General features: G+C 38.6%; 1 protein-coding gene across 7 annotated transcripts in view; it reads left to right on the top strand.

The window, feature by feature from the left end:
• The window catches only part of tmprss15 (transmembrane serine protease 15), an 83712-nt gene that overhangs the window by 3996 nt on the left and 58646 nt on the right, over window positions 1-21070 (top strand). For 2 of the 7 annotated variants that reach the window (XM_062975012.1, XM_008107648.3), the window contains exons 3-8: window positions 1822-1889; window positions 6415-6566; window positions 7642-7683; window positions 8379-8420; window positions 14815-14934; window positions 19677-19785. In XM_062975012.1, coding sequence (XP_062831082.1) covers window positions 1822-1889; window positions 6415-6566; window positions 7642-7683; window positions 8379-8420; window positions 14815-14934; window positions 19677-19785 — 533 coding nt within the window. Of the gene's footprint in view, window positions 1-1821; window positions 1890-6414; window positions 6567-7641; window positions 7684-8378; window positions 8421-14656; window positions 14935-19676; window positions 19786-21070 lie in introns of those variants that run through there. The other 5 variants (XM_062975013.1, XM_008107651.3, XM_062975014.1 and 2 more) reach the window with 5 other exon arrangements.

Genomic DNA, 21070 nt, shown 5'->3' with positions numbered 1-21070 from the left:
ACTTCCACCACACTACGAGACAGAGATTTCCACTGTTGAACTGCTCATACGGTCAGGAAGTTCTTCCTAATGTTCAGGTGGAATCTCCTTTCCTGTAATTTGTCTGATCACATAGGGGTTTAAATTTAGGAATGGATGGTCCTTCTGAAATATCCTCAAAGCTCCAGATCCAGTCTGGTCTTGGAATCCAATCTGGGTCAGTCCTGGTTAGTACTTGAATGGGAAACCACCAGTGAATGCTAGGTGGAAGGAACTGGCAAAACCACCTCTAGGGACCTATGCACACTGGCTGCTGAAACTGCCACACCTCGCATCACCCGGCTTATTGGCAGGGCAATCCCGCAGGGGGAAGTGTTGCCCATCTGGCTTCCCCCATCAATCCTAGGCAACACAGGAAGCCTCTCAAATTGCCACCACAGCAGCATGCTTGAGTTTGCCACCCCTTTAAGCACGGAGCCCTGCCACAAGTAGTAGTGTGTCATGTAATAGAAGCTAGTGGGCTCCGTGCTTAAAGGGGCTCCAAATTGGAACATGCCGCAGATTCTTTCCCCATCTAATGAGTTCGTAAGTATTCCTTACCTATGAAATTCATAAGGTCACTATAAGTCAACAGCCAACCTGACAGCACATACAGACATTGTGGGAAAATTTATTGAGAGGGAGAATTCTTATTTGAAACAATGTCCTCATTTGCTCCCCATAGCTACAGCCCTGGTGGAAAGTTAACCTATTCTTAAGATGCTGTGGTCCAAACAAAGGTCATTGTCTTCTACCTACTATTCATCAATGGAAATACATTGTCATTGAAATTTCAGCAGCCACAAAGAGGAAGGTTCCTATCATCTTCTTTCCTCCTTTTATGATTCTGATCCTGGCTAGATACAATCGCCCATTTAAAAGTTAACAACCCAACACATTGCTATACCTTACTGCTTTTTTAAAACAACAAGCAATGTGGATATGTGTTTAGCGAAGAGGGACACAATCATGTTTTTTATAGCACAGCTAACAATTCTATCTTCAGCTTACAGTCTGAGAAAAAATCCTATCCTTACTAGCTTGTCATTGTAGGATTGGCACGTATTCCCTGTAGGAAATTGTCAAGTGCACAATACTAGATAATGTCTTTTCAATTGTATTCCATTTAAGGTCTTATTCCTACTTTGAAAACATTTTTTTAAAAACACCATAGGTACATTGCTTGTATCTAAAATGCCAGTGTCAAGCAACTTCCAAATATACTGTGCCTTGGTGTAATAACCTTTCATTTAAATATAATATCTGAGGAATTTAAAAAAAGAAATGTTACATAAGTAAAATATTCCAAGAAGGAATTTTAAATATCTAGTAATATGGATGCGGGAGGAAATCACCTACATCATGAAGTAAACTGAAATGGATTCAGCATGCTTTATATACTTCCGTAGTCATTTGTTATGTGTGTATGCTTATCCTACTGTATAGCTTTCTTGGCAAGATGTTTTCAGGGTTTTGTTATCTCTTCTATTATGACTAAGAGAGTATGTCTAGCCCACGGTCATCCAACAGGAATCCAGGGTGAAGAATCCAGTGCCTCAGGATCCCAGTCCTGTATTCAAACCACTGGGTCTCAAAATTACTAATAGTTTATTCCATTATATTCCATTGCATTTCAGCTTTGTTAAGAAAGAAAAACAACTTGGATATTCTTTTTTCACTGGGCCAATACTTTTCAGTTGTGGGGGATAGAGCAATACAATTACTAAGTTTTTTATATGAGAGCCAACATTATCAAGAAGGATTTTGTCATATTATGTTGCCTCTGTCTTGTTTTACATATAGGTAGATGATATATTTCAAGCAAGTACACTTCACAATGAATATAAGAACTGTAAAGTTTCCCAGTTTAGGTGAGTTTTGTGTGTGTGTGTGTGTGTGTGTGTGTGTGTGTGTGTGTGTGTATACAATTGAAGTTATGTAAAATTGAAAGCATAGATTGAAATATACTGCAACTACATTAGTTGTATGTCAACATATCTTCTCATTATTTCATTAATGCTGAAATTCTATTATATCTAGTAGGATGCCAAAGGAACCATATATTTCATTCCCCAAACAGCCATGTTACAGAAATAGCGTGAGTAACGTAATCTCACCATTGTCACAGGCAACATACACCCTTTGTTGCACTGCCAAAATTCTGTGGCAAATTTCAAAAATGGGGCGGTGAAGGTCACAAGGCCACAAAGAAATCAAATCCAACTTGAATGCTGTGTGGAAATCTGCTGTGGAAATCTTGATCTTTGCCTCTTAAATATATGAAACTATTAAAGTCTTACAATCTTCAGAGAAAGGTTTTCTATCTATTCCACCATCGGTGAGGACATAAGAGAAGGTCCTTTTGATGCCTGCTCCTAGGTTTTGGAACTCCTTCTCAAGGAAGGTTTGATCTGCCTGTTCTCTGATGTCTTCTCACTGGAAAGCAAAGAGCTTCGTGTTTAAATAGGCCTTCACATTTCACTGTTGAGGATAGAATGATATGTAATTAAGTGCAGTGTTTTGTAATAGTATTGTAGTATAATATGCATTTTTGGTGTTTTAATTTGTTTAGTCTCTTTAAAGAAAAAACAGCATATAAATAAATAAATAAAATGCCTTTTGGGATTTAGATTGTTAGAAAAGGTATTAAACAAAAGCATTCAACACAAACACATGAGACATTGTTCATCTTCTTAGTACCTTTACACCCAAAATGGAATGAATTAGATTTTCAGAAGATTTCAATGGTTTATTAAATTCACCACTGAAATCTTCTGAAAATCTAATTCATTCTGTTTTGGGCATAGAGATAATACAGAAAGTGAACATCTCAACAGTACATTAAAAATGTAACCTTGTCAATCCACAAGGAATTAATTACATGTGGCAACAAAAATATGGTTAAATGTCTTTTCGTATGGGCATGTTGATGAAGATGATGTGTACATGGGGCAGTGAAGAGCTGGGGGTTTTTTTACCACCCATATTCCAAGTAGTGTTACAAGACACAGATTTATGCTGATGAAAATAGAAGTGCTTTTCATAGTGTAAGTAATACTATAGCTACATTCCCAATTGATGGGTAAGAATATTGCGGCTTTCAACAGTGACAGTAATCTAAATATTCATTCCCTCACTATTTTGGGACATTAATTTTTAAGAACACAACATGACAGTTAAATACAATGGTAACTGTGAGTGCCATTTCCTGCTAAACTGGAATCAAAGCTTCAAACATTCATCTTCATGTTGACATGGATATTCTGATAGCTGCAATACAAAAAAAATGTCCAAGTTATATATAAGGAGCCTCTAGCATTGTTTCCACATGGGCTCTGTGAAACTATTTATTTATTAATTGATTTATATAAAAATTAAAGAATGTGTTTATGTGTTGAGCATGATGTAGCAGTCTGAGAAGTGAACTGGGATTCTGGGAAATCAGGGTTAAAACCCCTGTTCAGTCATGAAAATTCCCTGAATGGCCAAGCCTCATCTGAAGAAATCTTACCAAAAGAACCCAATGCCTCCATAAGTTGGAGTTGACTTGAAGAAACATAATAACAACAGTAGAAGCAACAATTCTTGTTCTGTTTGCAAACTGAAATCAATTAGTCTACCACTCAATGGTAAACTGAGAATCTTTCTTCTTCCACCCTTGGAACTCAGATATGTCACGGAGATAGCAATATTTTTCTTTGTTTAGATTGTCACAGAGCTTATCAGAATCGTTTAAGTAAGTAAAAGGAAGAATCTGGCCATATACTAAACCATCTATTATGTGCATTCAGGGAATTAATTACCTCCTACCAAGATTTCAAATGTATCAGTAACAATCTGCTGGCAGGAATTCCTTGAAATGAGAAAGGTCACAGCTGATTTTTAACCAAGAGAAAACTTTCTTCACTTCAGTAAGCATAATTACAAAGTCACACATCATCTTCTTTCCAGATCTTGATACAAGCAGAAAAATCAATTCTGAGAGTCAGTGAAATCAAGGAAACCAAGCGGAAACTCCCTTTGGTAAACAACATTGCTGAAATTCCCAAGATTGAAATTAAAAGACAAGATGCAACCATCTGCAGTCATGGTCACTTTAGGGTTTGCACAGAAGGAAAGACTGGGTTAGAAATTCACTTAACCTTTTCAGTTAGCAGTTTGATCCAGCTTAAGCCATGCCATAAAAGACCAGCTTAACCTCGGGTCCATTAAATATAATGGGAAAATCAAGCATAAAAGCCCTCGTGGGTGGATGAAATCTACCAAATTATAAATATAAAGGTTTTTGTTCTGTTGTGTTAGACCCCTTAACCTACTGTGATAGACAATAGTTGACCTGTTCTTATAACTGCATATCCTGAGTGCCTTCTTATTTGATCCCTGCTTCCAAAGCCCATCCAGTGTTGTCTGCAATAGGCAATAGCTAGCTTTAACAGTATGTATGAATCCATATGAAGTAAAAAAAAAAAATTACATCAACACATTCATTTGGAACATCAGTATACAAAGAGAATTTGTATCATCGCAGGGAATGAGAGAACAAAGTTGGTAGCATAAGTTTTCATAGTCTAAGAACTTTATCACATGAACATATCATTCTACTTCAGTGGCATTATCATTAATAGCTGATAGATACCAGATAGAGCATCTTTGATATCACACGTCTCTTCAATTGTGCAATTGCACCAGTTCAACTATTCATGATTCCATGATCATACTTCCATACAACCTCATAACCCCACTTTCCTGCACTTCCATTGTGTTGTAGTTTGAAAAATTGTTTCAGAAGAAAATTGTAATTTCAGTTTTGGAAAACAAAAAGGCAAATATTATAATATATAAAACAAACAGAAATTGTATATCTTGGGATCAGGGAAAGCAAAGAGGAAAATCCCATTCCTATTTCCTGATGTCGCATTACTCCAGGGATGCTGGCAAAGACGTGAAAGGGACTCATTGTTCTAAGTACTGGTCAGCTAACCACTTCTATAACTAGCTCTACACTCTAGAATTAATGCTATTTGACACTATTTTAACTGCCACAGCTCAGTGCTATTTGTTGTTTGTTTGGTACCAGAACTCTTCAGCAGAGAAGGCTCTAGATTTGTAAAACTATAACTCCTATGATTCCATAGCATTAAACCTTGGCAGTTAAAATGATTAATTCTACAGTGTAGATGAATTCTATGAGAGATAAGTCTTGATTATATCCCCCCCCTCCCACCATCTGAATGACTAGTTATAGCAATCTCTGTCTAATTAACCAACCAATAGAATGCTTTGTGGGCATAATGCAAAAGTTTTTCTTCAACTAGGCTTTTTCAGCTCATTCTTCTAGATCAAATATTTTTTGCTTATTATTCTTTGAGATGTGTGTACAATGAATGGATATTGTTGCATTAGTTTTTTATCTATATGTATGGAGCCATGTTAAAAGAATCCCTTCTTTTAACAGTTTATGAAGTTTTAAACTAAATTAAAAAAAATAAAACAGCTGTTCATTATAATATTTGAAATTTAAACTGAAAATCTTCCTTGTTATCTAGTCTCAGATGCTGCACTCCTACGCATGGAATATGGTTCATGTAATTTTTCTGTCTTAGAGCTTTTTCTTTCTTTGGTCATTAAGCTGATTTCAACATTTTGTGTTATCACAGTCATTTTCTGTATTTACCTAAAATTCACTGGCATCTTGCAGTCTTCTGGTGTTACATTTTATAGTACCTATCAGTAACAACATAGCTGTAATGTTTCCTACTTAGATTGCAACATCAGTAAATTTAATTAAATTCCAAATTAAGAAAATGTATTTAATACTCTTAACTCATCGTACGTCATGCAGGTTTACACTGAGTCAGAGCATTGATCCATCTGGCTCAGTATTGTTGTAGTTATTTTTAATTTTCAGCTTTTTAGACCAGACATAGCAGGAGATGAAACTGAACCTCTTTCATCTAAAATATGTATTCTAATACTGAGCTAGGGCCTATAGCAAAATGTTTTCTTATTTCATTGTTTTAAATTATTTAACATTCTGGTTTGTAACATTTTCATATGTCAAACTGCTCTGCAATTTTTAAATACAAAAAAACATAGAAAAGGTCTTAAATACATTGTTCAGTCAATTTGTGCCAAAACTTCATTTATTATTCCCTGTCTCTAATTTGCCAGTTGGTACAAACTTCTGTGCTTCTAAGGAATGGAAGGATATCATTTTTAGAGGCAAGAAGACTTGCAGCCATAAGAAACAATATTAATTTTGTTGTTAAATCTCTTGCCATCCATTTGTCACCTGGTAACAGAGTCATTCAACATAGTCAAGAAAGCTAAGTTCATAACACTCTGCCTTCTTGATTAATGTCCTTTCCACTTTGTGGGTTATCACTCATTTTGCAGAAATGGCAGTGTCATTGTACTCTTCAACCTTTTCTTTTCGCAATGGGTATCGAATGGAAAAATAAGGCATGAACTGTCTTTTGGCATTAAAGGAAATAAAAGTGACTTTTTGCAAACATTCAACATTGATGTGGACAGCATAGAAATAATAGGTAATTATTTTAAATTCTTAAAAATAATTGAAAAGTGATTTATCTTAACTGCTTTGCATACATTCTAATCAAATAAGGGGAAGCAAAGTAACTGTAAGCAAAAATGAGTAAATCTGTAAGTAAAAAACCTTCAGGGTGAATAATGGCATGTAAGTGGGGCAAGACTTTGAATGCTTCATCAGTCTATTCTTCATGGTACTTTTGTGGGTGGGAATATGTATATAAAATTCTCACTTGGTAGAGTATCCAATCTGTGGGCGCATCTACACAGGCAAAGGGAACTGGTTTGAAGTGCAGTACTCCAAATCAGCCCTAGAGTTACCTATACTGCCTACCTCTACTGCTGTGGAGGCAGGACAGAGTCCAGATTGTCCAGTGGGTACAAAACGGACTCCTTTGGATGGCCACCCCTACCTTTGTTATCCACTGAAGTTGTGGCCACTGAACTTCAAAGAGCTCTTGTCTGTCTTTGGGTGTCATGGCTGATATTAGCAAAGGCACTTGTGCTACTTGGATCAGGTAGGGGGAAAGGAGCAGTGATTGCCTTCCCCTCTTTGATTCACCCAAGGATGGCCAGGGGGTTGTTTGTTGGTTTGTTTCTTTATTTTTGGCGTTCCATGGCCACCACTGCAACTGCATTGGGATGACAAAGATATATCTGCACCTCAGAAGATACACTTCTTCTTTGTTGATGTTAGTGCATGCACTCAACAATGGCCAGGATCGCTCCGAAGCTCTATGATGGTCTGGCAGTGGTGACTGAGGACCTCCAAGGTACAGTGACCATCCAGCAAGGCCAAAACATTTTTGTACCTGCTGAACAGTTTAGACTCCATCTCATCACCATTGTGGGATGGAGATGAGTAGTGTTGCTACTCCAGACCAGCCTCAGATTAAATGGTTTGTGTAGATGAGCCCTAAGTCACATATTTATAAGGAAAATTACAGACAATTTCCATTGGTCAAAGCAGTATAGTCAAATACTTTCCATGTTGTTGCATGAAGTTTCTAAACTAAGATGGAGGCAAAATTTGCTTTAAGAAGTAATTTTCAGTTTGTTCATTTCGTTTTTCAGATATGGGAGCATCTACCACAAGCAATCCTTTCACAACACCTGGTTAGTAAATATACATTAGATCAACCAATAATAATAGAAATGTGGACAAAATAATTGATCTACCCCCCCCAAAAAAAAAAAAAAACCCTCAAGGACACATGTTTTGCCCACTGATGCCATAAGCTTCCAAAAGGAAGTACAGTAGGGTCTCACTTATCAAACCTTCGCTCATACAACGTTTTGTGTTATCCAACGCAGTCTGCCTTTTAGTAGTCAATGTTTTTGTACTCCATGTTTTTAATACATTGCGATGTTTTGGTGCTAAATTAGTAAATACAGTAGTTACTACATAACATTACTGTGCATTGAATTGCTTTTTCTGTCAAATTTGTTGTATAACATGATGTTTTGGTGCTTAATTTTTAAAATCATAATGTATTTTGACATTTAATAGGCTTTTCCTTAATCCCTCCTTATTATCCAACATATTTATTTATCCAACGTTCTGCCGGCCCATTTATGTTGGATAAGCGAGACTCTACTGTAAATAAAATTTTCTTTTAAAGAAATAATAATCAGTATTCTTCTGTATGTAGTCATGCCGGCCACATGACCTTGGAGGTGTCTACAGACAACGCTGGCTCTTCGGCTTAGAAATGGAGATGAGCACCAACCCCTAGAGTCGGACACGACTGGACGTAACGTCAGGGGAAACCTTTACCTTTACCTTTTTATTCTTTTGTATTTATTTGCAGGTTTGAGAACATTTAGTATGAGCAGTTCTTCACTATCAACAGGTCAGTACCCAAAATTGTTGCCACAAATCTCCAGAAAGTCCTCATAAAGGCATAGAGAACAAGCAAAATGGTGAAGCAGCAGGATGGCTTCCACAAATCTCAAGAAAGGCCTCATAAAACATGGCCTGGGCCAGATGCCCACCAGTTAGGCCCATTACAGCAGGCATAAAAGCTGCCTGAACACCTGATGCCCAGGGAGACCTAATAGGCTGAGGGCTGGTTGCTCTGGACAATGAGGCCCAACCTCCCACGAGGCAAAGCAACTGAATTGCAGGGCTTGAAGCTCAGGCTCATCTGGGGACTTGATATCAAAAGTTCTAAAACAGGCATGGGCAAACTTTCTAACTTGGGGACCGCATGGCAAGCTGGAGCAGGATAGGTGGGCCAGGAGGAAGGGGATTCTCCCCAAGTCCCCCCCCTTTCCTTTCCTCCCCTTCCTCTTCTCTTTCAGAGGCAGAAAATGAAGGAAAGACAGGAAATGTTTGAATCCCAAAGACCTTAGCCTTGGTCAGGATGAGACAGTGGATGGGAGAAAAAAGGGTATCTATGAGACCCTATATTGCCTACTCCTGATATATAAGCCCTGAATCCTAGAACTGGAAGAGACCCCAAGGGTCATCCAGTCCAACCCCTACCATGCAGGAAGGCGCAATCCAAGCACTTCAATAGACAGCCTCTGTGGAAAAAGCCTCCAAAGAAGGAGAATCCATTACACTCCAAGGCAGCCTATGTCACTCTCCAGGAATGTCTTCCTAATTTTTTTCAGCTGAATCTCTTTCCATTACATTTGAACCCATTGCTCCCCTGTGCCCTGGTCTCTAGAGCAGCAGAAATCACTCCCCCCCTCCTCCTCAATGGGACACCCTTTTAAATGTTGAAGCATGGTTCACATGTTCCCTCTCTACCTTCTCTTCTCCAAGCTAAACATCCCCAGGAGGAAAAGAGGAAGGGAGGGAGGGGAGGGAGGGAGGAAAGGGAGAAGGAAAGAAAGACAAAAGGGAAGGAGGGAGAAAGAGAGAGGGGGGAGGAGGGAGGTAAGGAAGGAAGGAAAGATAAGGAAGACAAAAGGAGGGAAGGAAGGAAGGGTGGAAGGGAATGGAGGGAGGGATGGAAGGAGGTAAGGAGAAAGAGGGAGGGAAGGGAAGGAAGGAAAGATAGGATGGCAAGCGAGAGGAGGGCCTGAGAAAAAAGCACCATCCAGCCCCCAAGCCTATGTTTGCCCATTCCTGCTCTACTGACCCTGAAAGGAGGAGTCACAGTCCCAACTGAAGAGTCCCAATCAGCTGTACCAACCCAGGAAAGGCAGATAAAAGAGAATCCACCTCATACTCAGAGCAATAACAGGTAAAAAGGAGGGGTGGGATGGTACTAAAGGGAAAATACAAATAAGTAAACAAAAATTATTAGCAAGGAGTCGGAGAAATGCTCCCATCCCCCTTCCATTCACTAAACCTTAGGCAACAACCAATGTTGCTGCCACCTTCTCCCTCCTCCAAAAAGATTCAAAGAGGAGGCAAACTCAGCCTTGCCCAATCACAGCACAATCTTATGAGGGTAATTAAGGTCTGACTTCACCCATAGATGCCAGCAAATTCATTTACCATACTGACACTGCTTTACAGTGTGGTAAATGAGATATCTTATGAATAAATGTATAAAAGCCTTTAGATACCTTTGCCATCAAATGATATCTCAAATGATATGCCGAGGGTCTTTTTCACCTACAGTATTCAGTGAGATCAAATAAAGACTGAGTTCAAGCATGTAATTATCTCAACAGATCTCCATTTTAGAAGTTAAACTCCATGCTAGGTTGCTAATATTTTATTAAAAATAATTTAGTTTTAACTGTATGATTTAATGGTGTAATGTATTTACCTTACTTTTATTATTATGATTTATATATGTTTATATGTTCACATGTTGTGAACCACCTTGTTCCCAGTTCTGGTGAAATGATGGGATAAAAATTAAACAAGTAATAAACAGATTTCTTCTTAAAACTAATGAGCAAGTATACCTATGTTATCCTTAGAAAGGAAAGGAATAATGAAAGAAAATCTTTTATGATGGACTGATTTATTTCTCCAGTAGATGGCACTGTGGTTTAGTTTTCTGATGTAGAGTTTAAAAGAAAGAATTGAACTGGGGTTTCCTGCATAATATTATTCTTATCAATAAAGTAAATGGTTTGAAGTTTTTGGTAGGCCACTAGTGGCTCTTTCACTGGATTTAAAAGTCTCAGAAGTGTCTTATAAGAGTCTGTCTAATGCTGCCTTTGCACAAGAGTATAAGGCAGGGATGGGCAGCAGGAATGGTTGAAAGAACAGAGAAAGAATGAATGAGAATAAAGGAAATAGAGGGAGATACCTTCCATCCTCAGTCAGGCATCATTGACCCATTTTCTAACAAAAGTAGAACCAAAAAGTTCCCAGGAGACTCTTTCCCCCACTTCCCAGGAGACTCTTTCCCCCTAGTTTTGCAAATGTAAGTTGTACGAGGTATTAGAGGTTAATAAGGTGTGGGTGGGGATTGTGTGGGTCTCTCATTGGCAGAGATGGTGAAGAGCTTTGGACTGTACTCAGAGCAAGGAGCATACATTACTCACTCTTGATATAAGGGCACATGGTACTACTAAACATATGAATGTAAAGCAGGAATGAGAAACAGGAACTCTTCACAGCTGTCAATGATAGCTTGGTTTGAAGACAGTAGCAGTCCAACATCTGGAGAGCAGTATAATTCCCAAACCATGAGGATCACATTCTAATTCTAATTCTTCCCAGGTTTTATCCTCACATCTTCAGGTAGGACAAGAAAAAAAATTAAATGTTAAAAAAATGTTCTAGAAGATCATATTCAGCTAAATAGACCAATTGCTTTACTCAGCACAAGGATCCTCCATATTTACAGCTAAGATTAACTCAGGGGGCATCTACACTGTCAAATTAATGTCATTTACCACCACTTTAACTTTCATGGCTCAATGCTGAGGACTATATTTTTACAAGGTCTTTACCATATCTGCTAAAGAGTGCTGGCATATCACCCCCCCCCCCCCCCCCGCATAAATCCCAGGGTTCTGTGACATTAAGGATCTTCATCACACAGGCAAACATACCTGTCCTAGAAGACTTTCAGCACAGTTTGGGGACAGAGCCCACCAGATCCCATCAAACAAGACATAGCTACTTCCAGAGGGGCTTCATCCCGGAACTGTTCTGAGAGGGTCCTAGGATGGAGCAATGAGAATATGAGAGGCTTCCCATGTTCTCGTTGCCAGCAATGGGGCAAGTGCAGGGGGAAGCTGGGCCCTGCTGCCCCACAGATTTGCTACGATGCCTGGTCAATCCTTCCTCGTTAGGGAAACTAATGTGATATGGTCCTAAGTCATGCAGTAAAACTGGTGTCAAACCACATTCCAACTACAGTGTAGATGCATTGTCAGTCTGATCTGTCCTTAGGAAGGGAAACTAAATGTTGGAGCATTTAGCTGTAACCTTCCTGAAAGATGTGAGTAATAGACAGAGCCGGCCCTAGGTATTTTTCAAGTGTAGGCGAACAGAATTTTGCCCCCCCCCCCAAACCAATCACTGAAAAATAAAAGCATTGGATAAGCGAAAATGTTGGATAATAAGGAAGGATTAAGGAAAAGCCTATTAAACATCAAATTACATTAATATTTTACAAATTAAGCACCAAAACATCATGTTTTACAAGAAATCAACAGAAAAAGCAGTCTCGACTGCGCCCCCGTATGTTTTGCGCCCGAAGCGACCACTTAATTCGCCTCATTGTTGGACCGGCCCTGGTAATAGATGTGTAATCAATTTCATTAACTTAAGTACAAAGTTATTGTTCTGTGTGTTTTTATATCATTATGTAAAAATGCAGTAAAAATAGGTTACCTGTACCTTAACATCATACACAATAGACTGTGATTATTATTTATTGAAAGATTTGTAATTGTTTTTAGAACTATGCCCTCACAATGCAGCATACAAAAGGAGCATGATGAGGCTGAAGGACTGAGTAGCCATAGGAAACAAATATTCAGATAACTTTGAAAATGTAGAAAAATATGGCCTTCTTCAAAGGCAGCTGTGAAAAGCAAACTCTTTGATCCTATTCACAGTGACCATTTAACACAGTTGGAAAGTAGTTTAAAACTGTGGTGGAGAGACAATAAACTCCCACAAAACTGAAAACAAAAAAGAAAGCCCTTAATATGTGTCATTGCTCTCTGGTTTGTGTAATCATCATCTGGGTCCCAAACTGGTTCCAGGATGTAATGATCTGTACAGAGAAACTACTTTCTTCAATACCAGTCTGAAACAGCATCAGTGTAGATGGGGCCTTAATGACTGTTCTGTACAGAATGACTAGGCACTGTTTCATTATCTGGGCAGAGGCCACAAGGGGGTGCGAGAGAGAGAAAGTTTTAGGGGGGAAGGGGTTGAAGGAGTTAAACCATTTCTTCCTGTTTTCCTGTTATTCCCCCTACCATGTCGCCATTGTCAAAACAACCATCATTTATGATATGGGAAGGGGAGAGGAATAACCATCAAAAATGGAGAAAATAATTTTCCTCCTTCAACCCCCCTCCCCCCCCCCCCTCCAATAAAATGAACTATCCTTCTCTGTCTAGTCCTCCTTTTGGAAAGGAGTATCAAATGAAATAGTACCAAATGCTGTACAGAAGGTCAAGACACAAGTCCTTTTTAAAGTAAAATATGATAAGTAGAAATTACAAGGTGAAGGCCTACATGGTTTATATCTTAGATAGATTAACTGTTAATTCCTACAAGCCAAGCAAGGAAGATAGACATGTAGAATGCCATGAATTCATTGGAAAATAGGGATGCTAATAAACATGCAAATGCACCCCGAACCTACCTTCAGCATAAGCAGCCTCATCAAGTGATGGTGGTCTGTTCTGCTGGGAGTTGCTATAGGATTCTATTTCCATCTTCTCCTGCCAGTGAGTTGCAGTGCATCAAAGATTTGTCCTGCTTCTGATTGCTGCACTGTGATAAACTGGCAGAAGGAGGCTGGGAACATCATCTTTTAGGACTCCAATTGCCAGCAGAAAATACTTCCATAACTCAACATGGCTACTGGCTGATAAGGTAGATTTTGGGCAGTTGTGGCAGGATATGTAGTTACTATGACTTTGATGCAGGCCTGCAGCCAATAAGTATAGATCATTTGGGCAAGAGCAGTCTAAACTAAGCTTGATATTGTCTTTGTCTAGTGTGCGGCTAATGATGGAACAAACTTGAGATTTCTAGAACTTTCTAGAATTAAACAGTCTCTTTTAGAGCTTCTAAACTCTAAACTCTGGTGGACCAGCGGGTTAAACCACTTAGCTGCTGATCTTGCTGACCAAAATGTCAGAGGTTCGAATCCAGGGAGCGGAATGAGCACCTGCTGTTAACTTCTACCAACCTAGCAGTTCGAAAACATGCAAATGAGAGTAGATCAATAGGTATCGCTCCAGCGGGAAGTTAACGGTGCTCCATACAGTCATGCCGGCCACATGACCTTGGAGGTGTCTATGGACGACGCCGGCCCTTTGGCTTAAAAATGGAGATGAGCACCAACCCCAGAGTTGGACACCACTAGACTTAATGTCAGGAGAAAACCTTTACCTTTACCCAAATTCTTACATATAAAATGAATGGAGGAATAGTGTTTGGATCTACACTGTCATATAATGCATTTTGAATTTGCATTATATGGTCAGTGTAGACCCATATAATGTAGCTTAACTGCACTGAACTGCATTGTATTAGTTTACACTGATTCAAACTGCATTATATGGCAATGTAGATACAGCTAGTATCAGGAGATGAAAGATTCAAAGCATAACCAAATATAACTGCATCAGATTTATTTGTTTCTACTGGACCCTGAAAATTAACTGATCATTTACTCCACTTGCTACAAAAAAAAATTGAAAGGTAGTTTAGAAACTGAATGACCTGCATGACTGGAGGCCATTCCTCACAGCCATATAACCCAGAATATCAAGGCAGGAAATCCAACAATATCTGCTTTTAACTGGGTTATCTGAGTCCACACTGCCATATATTCCAGTTCAAAGAAGATAATTTTACTCAGCTGTGTGGAAGGGGCCTAGGACACTAGAGTGATTGCAGTTCCATTAATCTAAAAATGCATCCACACTGAATAATTAATGCAGTTTGACACCATTTTAACTGTTCTTTGCTCAGTGCTATGAAACCATGGGTCTTGGATCTTTAGTCCTCTCCTCAAACCTCATCAAAAGACATTAAAGTGGTGTCAGCCAAGGTGTCCAGAGGACCAAGTTTGAGATGGTAAGAGCAAGTGTGTTTTCTGTATCCTTAATGCCTTTTAAAATGTATTTTAGTGAAATGTTTGTTTCCTGATGGACTTTGTGCTGATGGCATGAGCTGCATAAAAAAGGGATTATTTTGTGATGGAATACCAAACTGTCCAGATGGTTCTGATGAAGATGAAAAAACATGTGGTAAGAAATTGAGCTTCAGCAATTAGCCTATGAACTCTATTGAATTTGTCAACATTGTGAACTATATTTTTAAAAATTAGAAACAATTCAATATTATTGTATTTTTACTTGTCAGGAAATATATATGTAATCTTGTAGCATCTGTTTCATTGGGATTTTTTTCTTATTAAGATAGTAAAATATTATATTAGTTTGATCATTTATATGATACAAATATAATTGTATGCAGATAATCAGAAATATATATTTTATACTATCTAAACTTATCTGTGTGGCATGCATGCAGAGAGAGAATATGGTGATGATAAAATTCAGTCTGGGCTCTAATTCACTGGCTTAAAAACAACATTATTAATTCAATTTAATTCAATTTGGGTCCAATTTCAAACTTTGATTCACAAATGCATTTCGTCATGTGGTAATTAGCCATGGTTGGAAAATGGCAAACAATTCTAACTTTAATGTGTTTACCAAAATTGGGAGAAGGGATTAGTAGACATATAGTGCATTTTTATATGAGAATGTTGCCTTCTAGAGGTTGAAAGATAAAAGCAGGTTATTATTATTTTTTTGCCACGTGTCTTTATCTTGTAATTTTTAGAAAATGCTATTAATGTTTTCTCAAAGGAAATTGTTGGCAGAACCTGATGACAACTGCAGAAAAAGTTGCTCTTTCAGAACTGATCAAAATGGAACAGTTCCAATGAATAGAATCATAGAATCATAGAATCGTAGAGTTGGAAGGGAACTCACGGGCCATCCAGTCCAACCCCCTGCAAGAAGCAGGAAAATCTCATTCAAAGCACCCCCGACAGATGGCCATCCAGCCTCTGCTTAAAAGCCTCCAAAGAAGGAGCCTCCACCACTGTCTGAGGGAGAAAGTTCCACTGCCGAACAGCTCTCATAGTGAGGAAGTTCTTCCTGATGTTCAGGTGGAATCTCCTTTCCTGCTAGTTTGAAGCCATTGTTCCACGTTCTAGTCTGCAGGGCAGCAGAAAACAAGCTTGCTCCCTCCTCCCTATGACTTCCCCTCACATATTTGTACATGGCTATCATGTCTCCTCTCAGCCTTCTCTTCTGCAGGCTAAACATACCCAGCTCAGGAGTTGGCTATTCGTTTGAATTCTTCTTTGGTGATTTCTCCCTTTTTCCACTTCTTGTTCATGTCTTTTTTTAGTCTTAGACCAGTTAGAAGTTCTTTGGACATCCATTCTGGCTTCTTTGCACTTGTCTTGTTTTTATTCTTTGTTGGCAATGTTTGCATTTGCACCTTGAGTATTTCACTTTTGAAAAACTCCCATCCATCCTTGACTCCCTTGTCTTTTAGTATTGGTATCCATGGAATGCCGCTCGGTATTTCCTTCATTTTTTGGAAGTCAGCTCTCCTAAAGTCCAGAATGCGGGTTTGATTTGTCTTCGTTTTGGCCTTCCTTTGTATTGCAAACTGCAGGAGCACATGGTCGCTTGCTCCTAAGGATCCGACCACTTCAACTGCATTGATCTGGTCCTCCGCATTTGTTAGGATGAGATCAAGAGTAGCTGATCCCCTTGTTGTCTCTTCTACCTTCTGGACCATAAAACTGTCCATAAAAGGCAAGTGAGGAATTTGTTGGACTTTGTACTCTTGGCTGAGTTTGTTTTCCAGCAGATATCAGGATAGCTGAAATCACCCATGACTACTATATCTCTATAGGTATAGATAGGGACCCATCTACCTTCGGGATCATCTCTCCCCCTACGAACCTGTACGGTCTCTTCGGTCATCGGGTGAGGCCCTCCTCTCGCTCCCCCCAGCATCGCAAGTGCGGTTGGTGGGGACGAGGGACAGGGCCTTCTCTGTAGTGGCCCCCCGGTTATGGAATTCGCTGCCTAGGGAGATCAGGCAAGCCCCCACCTTGATGGCATTTCGGAAGAGTCTGAAAACTTGGCTTTTCACTCAGGCCTTTGGTTAAGATCATCTTTTTTCCATCACAATTATTATGCTCCTCGACCTTTTGCACTGGTCACTCTTCCCGATTCCTGATTGATTGATATTATTCAGGACTCCTCCCTACCGTACCAAATGTGACCTTAAATGATTCTAATGCACTTTATCTATTTATGAATTTGTTACCCATAATGTGCACCGTACACTTTGCTTATCCACTATTGCAACCTCATTGTTTTTAACCTGATGTTTTAATTCTGTGTTGTGTTTTTAACTTATTGTGTATATTTTTTATTGGTTTTGTTTTTGTCCTGATGTTTTATATTTTATCATTGTTTGTATTTTGATTTTGCTGTAAGCCGCCCCGAGTCCCCTTCAGGGAGATGGAGGCAGGATACAAATAAACTTATTATTATTATTATTATTATTATTATTATTATTATTATTATTATAGATATAGAGATAGAGATAGATAGATATAGATAATATAGATAGATGAAAGGGAAGTTTGTGCAAAAACTGTGTTTACAGTTTGGTGATTTAAAAAAAGAGGAGAGTGTATTTAAGCATCTATGTTTTTGGAAACCACAGAGGTGTAGTGGGTCATATGATGGGCTCCTGTAAACTCCATTCTTGACAGCATGTCGGCAGCACACTAGGACAGGGAAAAACCTCCATCTGATGAGGTTGTCGGTGTCTGATCATGGTATAACATGCTAGCATATGTTCTTAAAGAATACAGCTAAAAATAAAGTCCTCCCGGGTTTCTCGGTAGCTATAACAGTTAACAGAAACTACATCAAAAATCCAAGTTGTCTGGCATGTTATAATACATACAAAGCTTTCTAGTTCTGAGGGGTTTTTTTTAACTTACAACCCACCCTTAAAATGACAATACTCTATTCATCATAGGAAAATTAGTGTGGGATCTTTCCTGTAAAAATTTACAGTAGGATTTGTAGCCATTTTATAAAAATGTCCCATTTCCTGTTATTTAAAAAAATGTGCCCAGTGCCATCCGTTCCACATTATATATCCCTTTGGATTATATGTCTTTAACACATGCCTGAGGTATAAAGACATAGCACAGGAAGGATGTAATTCTAATAGTTTCTTCCTGAGGCTGTCAGAGTTCAGTGAAATCAATTAACTTCTCAGTTGAAATGGAGACAACAGGTGATGCAGCAAACCTTCACTTCCGAGTTTTAATGATGAAGATAAAATCACCATGAAATGGAGTGATCCTATCACCAACCCATTCAGTCAGAAAAAGTAAAATTTCATCCTTTGCAGAAATGCAAACAGCCATCTAAAATATCATTTATTTTTATTAAGCTGCTTTCTTTAAAAGGTCTGGAGGTATAATTTATTTAATATTATTTCTGGAGTTTGTACAAATTAGCTGTATACAATAGTAAGCTCTTGGGGTTTGATTCATTATAACCATCCTGATGTTATGCTATTTATAGCCTGCTTTTTTCCCAAAATGGTATAAAGACTTAAATATCCCTATCCTCATTGTGATATCTGAAACTGGTGTTAAAACTAGCACAATTTTTATATTAAAGATGGCCACAGGCAGGAGGAGCTAATATTTATTAATTATTGTTATTGTTATTATTGACAGCTATTAGTCAGTAAAATTCTTTGGCTAGCAGATTGCTCTGTTGACAGTGTGAACAGAGGATAGTTCTGCCAGAAGAAAGACATTTCTTCTGGCAGCAACAGTAAATGCCTAATTCTAAACCTCTATGATGATTGTGCTCAATGTAGACTTACAGGAATCCCTGTGTCATTCATGTGGATGTAATTCTTCATTTTGTTCTGAAAGGTAGTGACGAGTAATTTTAATAATTTTCTTTCTGATCCAAAAAAGTGTCCAAAATCATGTTTTTTTGTGGAGTATTTATTGTCTTGTGCAGGATAATGACAATATCACATTAGTTATAAAGCAAGTGCTCCCATTTCTCTATTGTGTAGCTGCCTCCTGCAGAATTTTGAAAAATGTAGATTAGAGCGGGGCCATTGGCATTCTCAGCTATAGAAGTCCTCAGCTTCTTTAAACTATACTTCCCAGAATTCTGCAGGAGGCAGCCACACAATAGGGAAATGGAAATAGGGAAATGGAAGTTGTTAGTCTAGATATTTTAGTGCGAAAATCAACCTCAAAAAACTTGGTTGACTTTTCAATGGGTCAATACAAGTAGTGTACTTTAGCTCTTGCAAAAAAAAATACAGAAATACGGAGGACAGTGAGGGGGGAGGGTGCCCATAGGGCAGCGGGGCAAATCTGTCGCCCAGCATCCCACATAACCCACACCACTCTCTTGCCTATTACACGCCGGAAAGTGTAGCTTTCTGGCATGCGTCTGCTTTATCCACATTATTCCTAACCTGAACACAGGCAGTCTTCCATGTTCGGGTTTCCCCTCCTACCACACTTCCTCTACATAGCTGGCACAGAGCTCCACCAGAAGTAGTTGTATGTCATGCGATGAGATCCTGCAGACTCTGTGTTGGCTGTGTGGAGGAATTTTTACTAAGGTCCTATTTTGGGGATTTTTACTAATATGATGAGGTCCTAAGTGTCACACAGCAGAAAACGCAGGTGATTACTGCTAGACAGTAAAAATCACATTACTAATACTGAATATGTGTTGTGTGCTAATAAAGGTTTGTCTGTAAACTAAGACTATAAGTATTATTTCCAGCATATGTTACTAAATAATACCCCTTAAAAATACAGCATTTTCATTAAATGTTGAAACATTCTTTTTTTCTTGGAATTAGCTAAAAAGTTAATTACTATTTACAGCTACATCTTGTGATGGAAAATTTCTTCTGAGTGGTTCCTCTGGGTCTTTCCACTCTATTCATTATCCTGAACCCTATATTTCAAACCTCTTTTGCCAATGGATTATACAGTAAGTCACTTTCTGTATAACATACTATGGTAACTAAACTCTTTAAGTTTATTGCAATCAACTTTTTTCTGTATGATAATCTTAGTAATGTTGTTTATACAGTCCAGTAAATATGCAATACAATGTGAACTACAAATGATTTTTCATGCTTTCCTAGCTGGCTAGTACCTCTTATGGTTTGGGCAGACCAAAGTCATAATATAGACATCATTTTAAATCCTGACTCTGATTGTTGCCTCTGTGTAGGAAGCTCTTTGTAGGTTAAAGGTAAAGGTAAAGGTAAAGGTTTCCCCTGATGTTAAGTCCAGTTGTGTCTGACTCTGGGGGTTGGTGCTCATCTCCATTTCTAAGCCGAAGAGCCGGCATTGTCCGTAGACACCTCCAAGGTCATGTGGCCAGCATGACTGCATGGAGCACCGTTACCTTCCCGCCGGAGTGGTACCTATTGATCTACTCACATTGGCATGTTTTCCAACTGCTAGGTTGGCAGAAGCTGGAGCTAGCAGCGGCCTCTCATGCCGCTCCTGGGGTTTGAACCTGGGACCTTTTGGTCTGCAAGTTCAGCAGCTCAGTGCTTTGACACACTTCGCCACCGGGGCTCCTTTGTAGGTTAGTACGTGTTAATGCTTCAAACTGAGTTGTATGTTTTCTGCCATAATCTCTGTAGTGGAAAGAGGAAATAATTTGTGCACTTTGATGAAGACTTTCACTAAACACAATAAGCTTTATTTATACCCTGCCCCCTCTCCCTGGAGGGACTCAGGGCTGTTTACGGCAAAACACAAAATTCACAAACATCAAGATTTGAATGTAGTTTTTAAACCAGATACTCAGAGTAGCAAAATAAATATAACTCAGCTAATTCTAGAAACTGTCAGTTTTGAGTAAGTGCATATGAGTGTGTGGATATTTCTGGAAATATTCAACCAATTACACCTGATTTGATACTTCCTGCCCTGCTATGATTACATAAACATGTTGAACACCTGTGTATACCATTGTAATCTTTTCATGGAATAACTAATCAACAGAGATATTGTTGATTAATGTGCAACAGGTCTGAAATTAGCCTTCCAATTTATATCAGCTCTGTTTTTAATGAAGGATTTTCTTCCTTCAACCAAGACCTAACATCATCATTATTTTTAATAAATGTAGAAAAATAATTTAGTTGTAGTGAAATTATCTCATCACATTAAATTAATTTTACTGACTCACTTTCCAAGCATTTTGCTTAAGGTCTTTTATTGTCAGATGCAATTTCCCATGGTTCTTCTATCTATAC

The sequence above is a fragment of the Anolis carolinensis genome, chromosome 3 (genome assembly GCF_035594765.1).
Source record: "Anolis carolinensis isolate JA03-04 chromosome 3, rAnoCar3.1.pri, whole genome shotgun sequence".
Taxonomy (NCBI): domain Eukaryota; kingdom Metazoa; phylum Chordata; class Lepidosauria; order Squamata; family Dactyloidae; genus Anolis; species Anolis carolinensis.
Note: the sequence above shows the minus strand (reverse complement) of the source record. Positions and strands in the feature narration are given on the sequence as shown.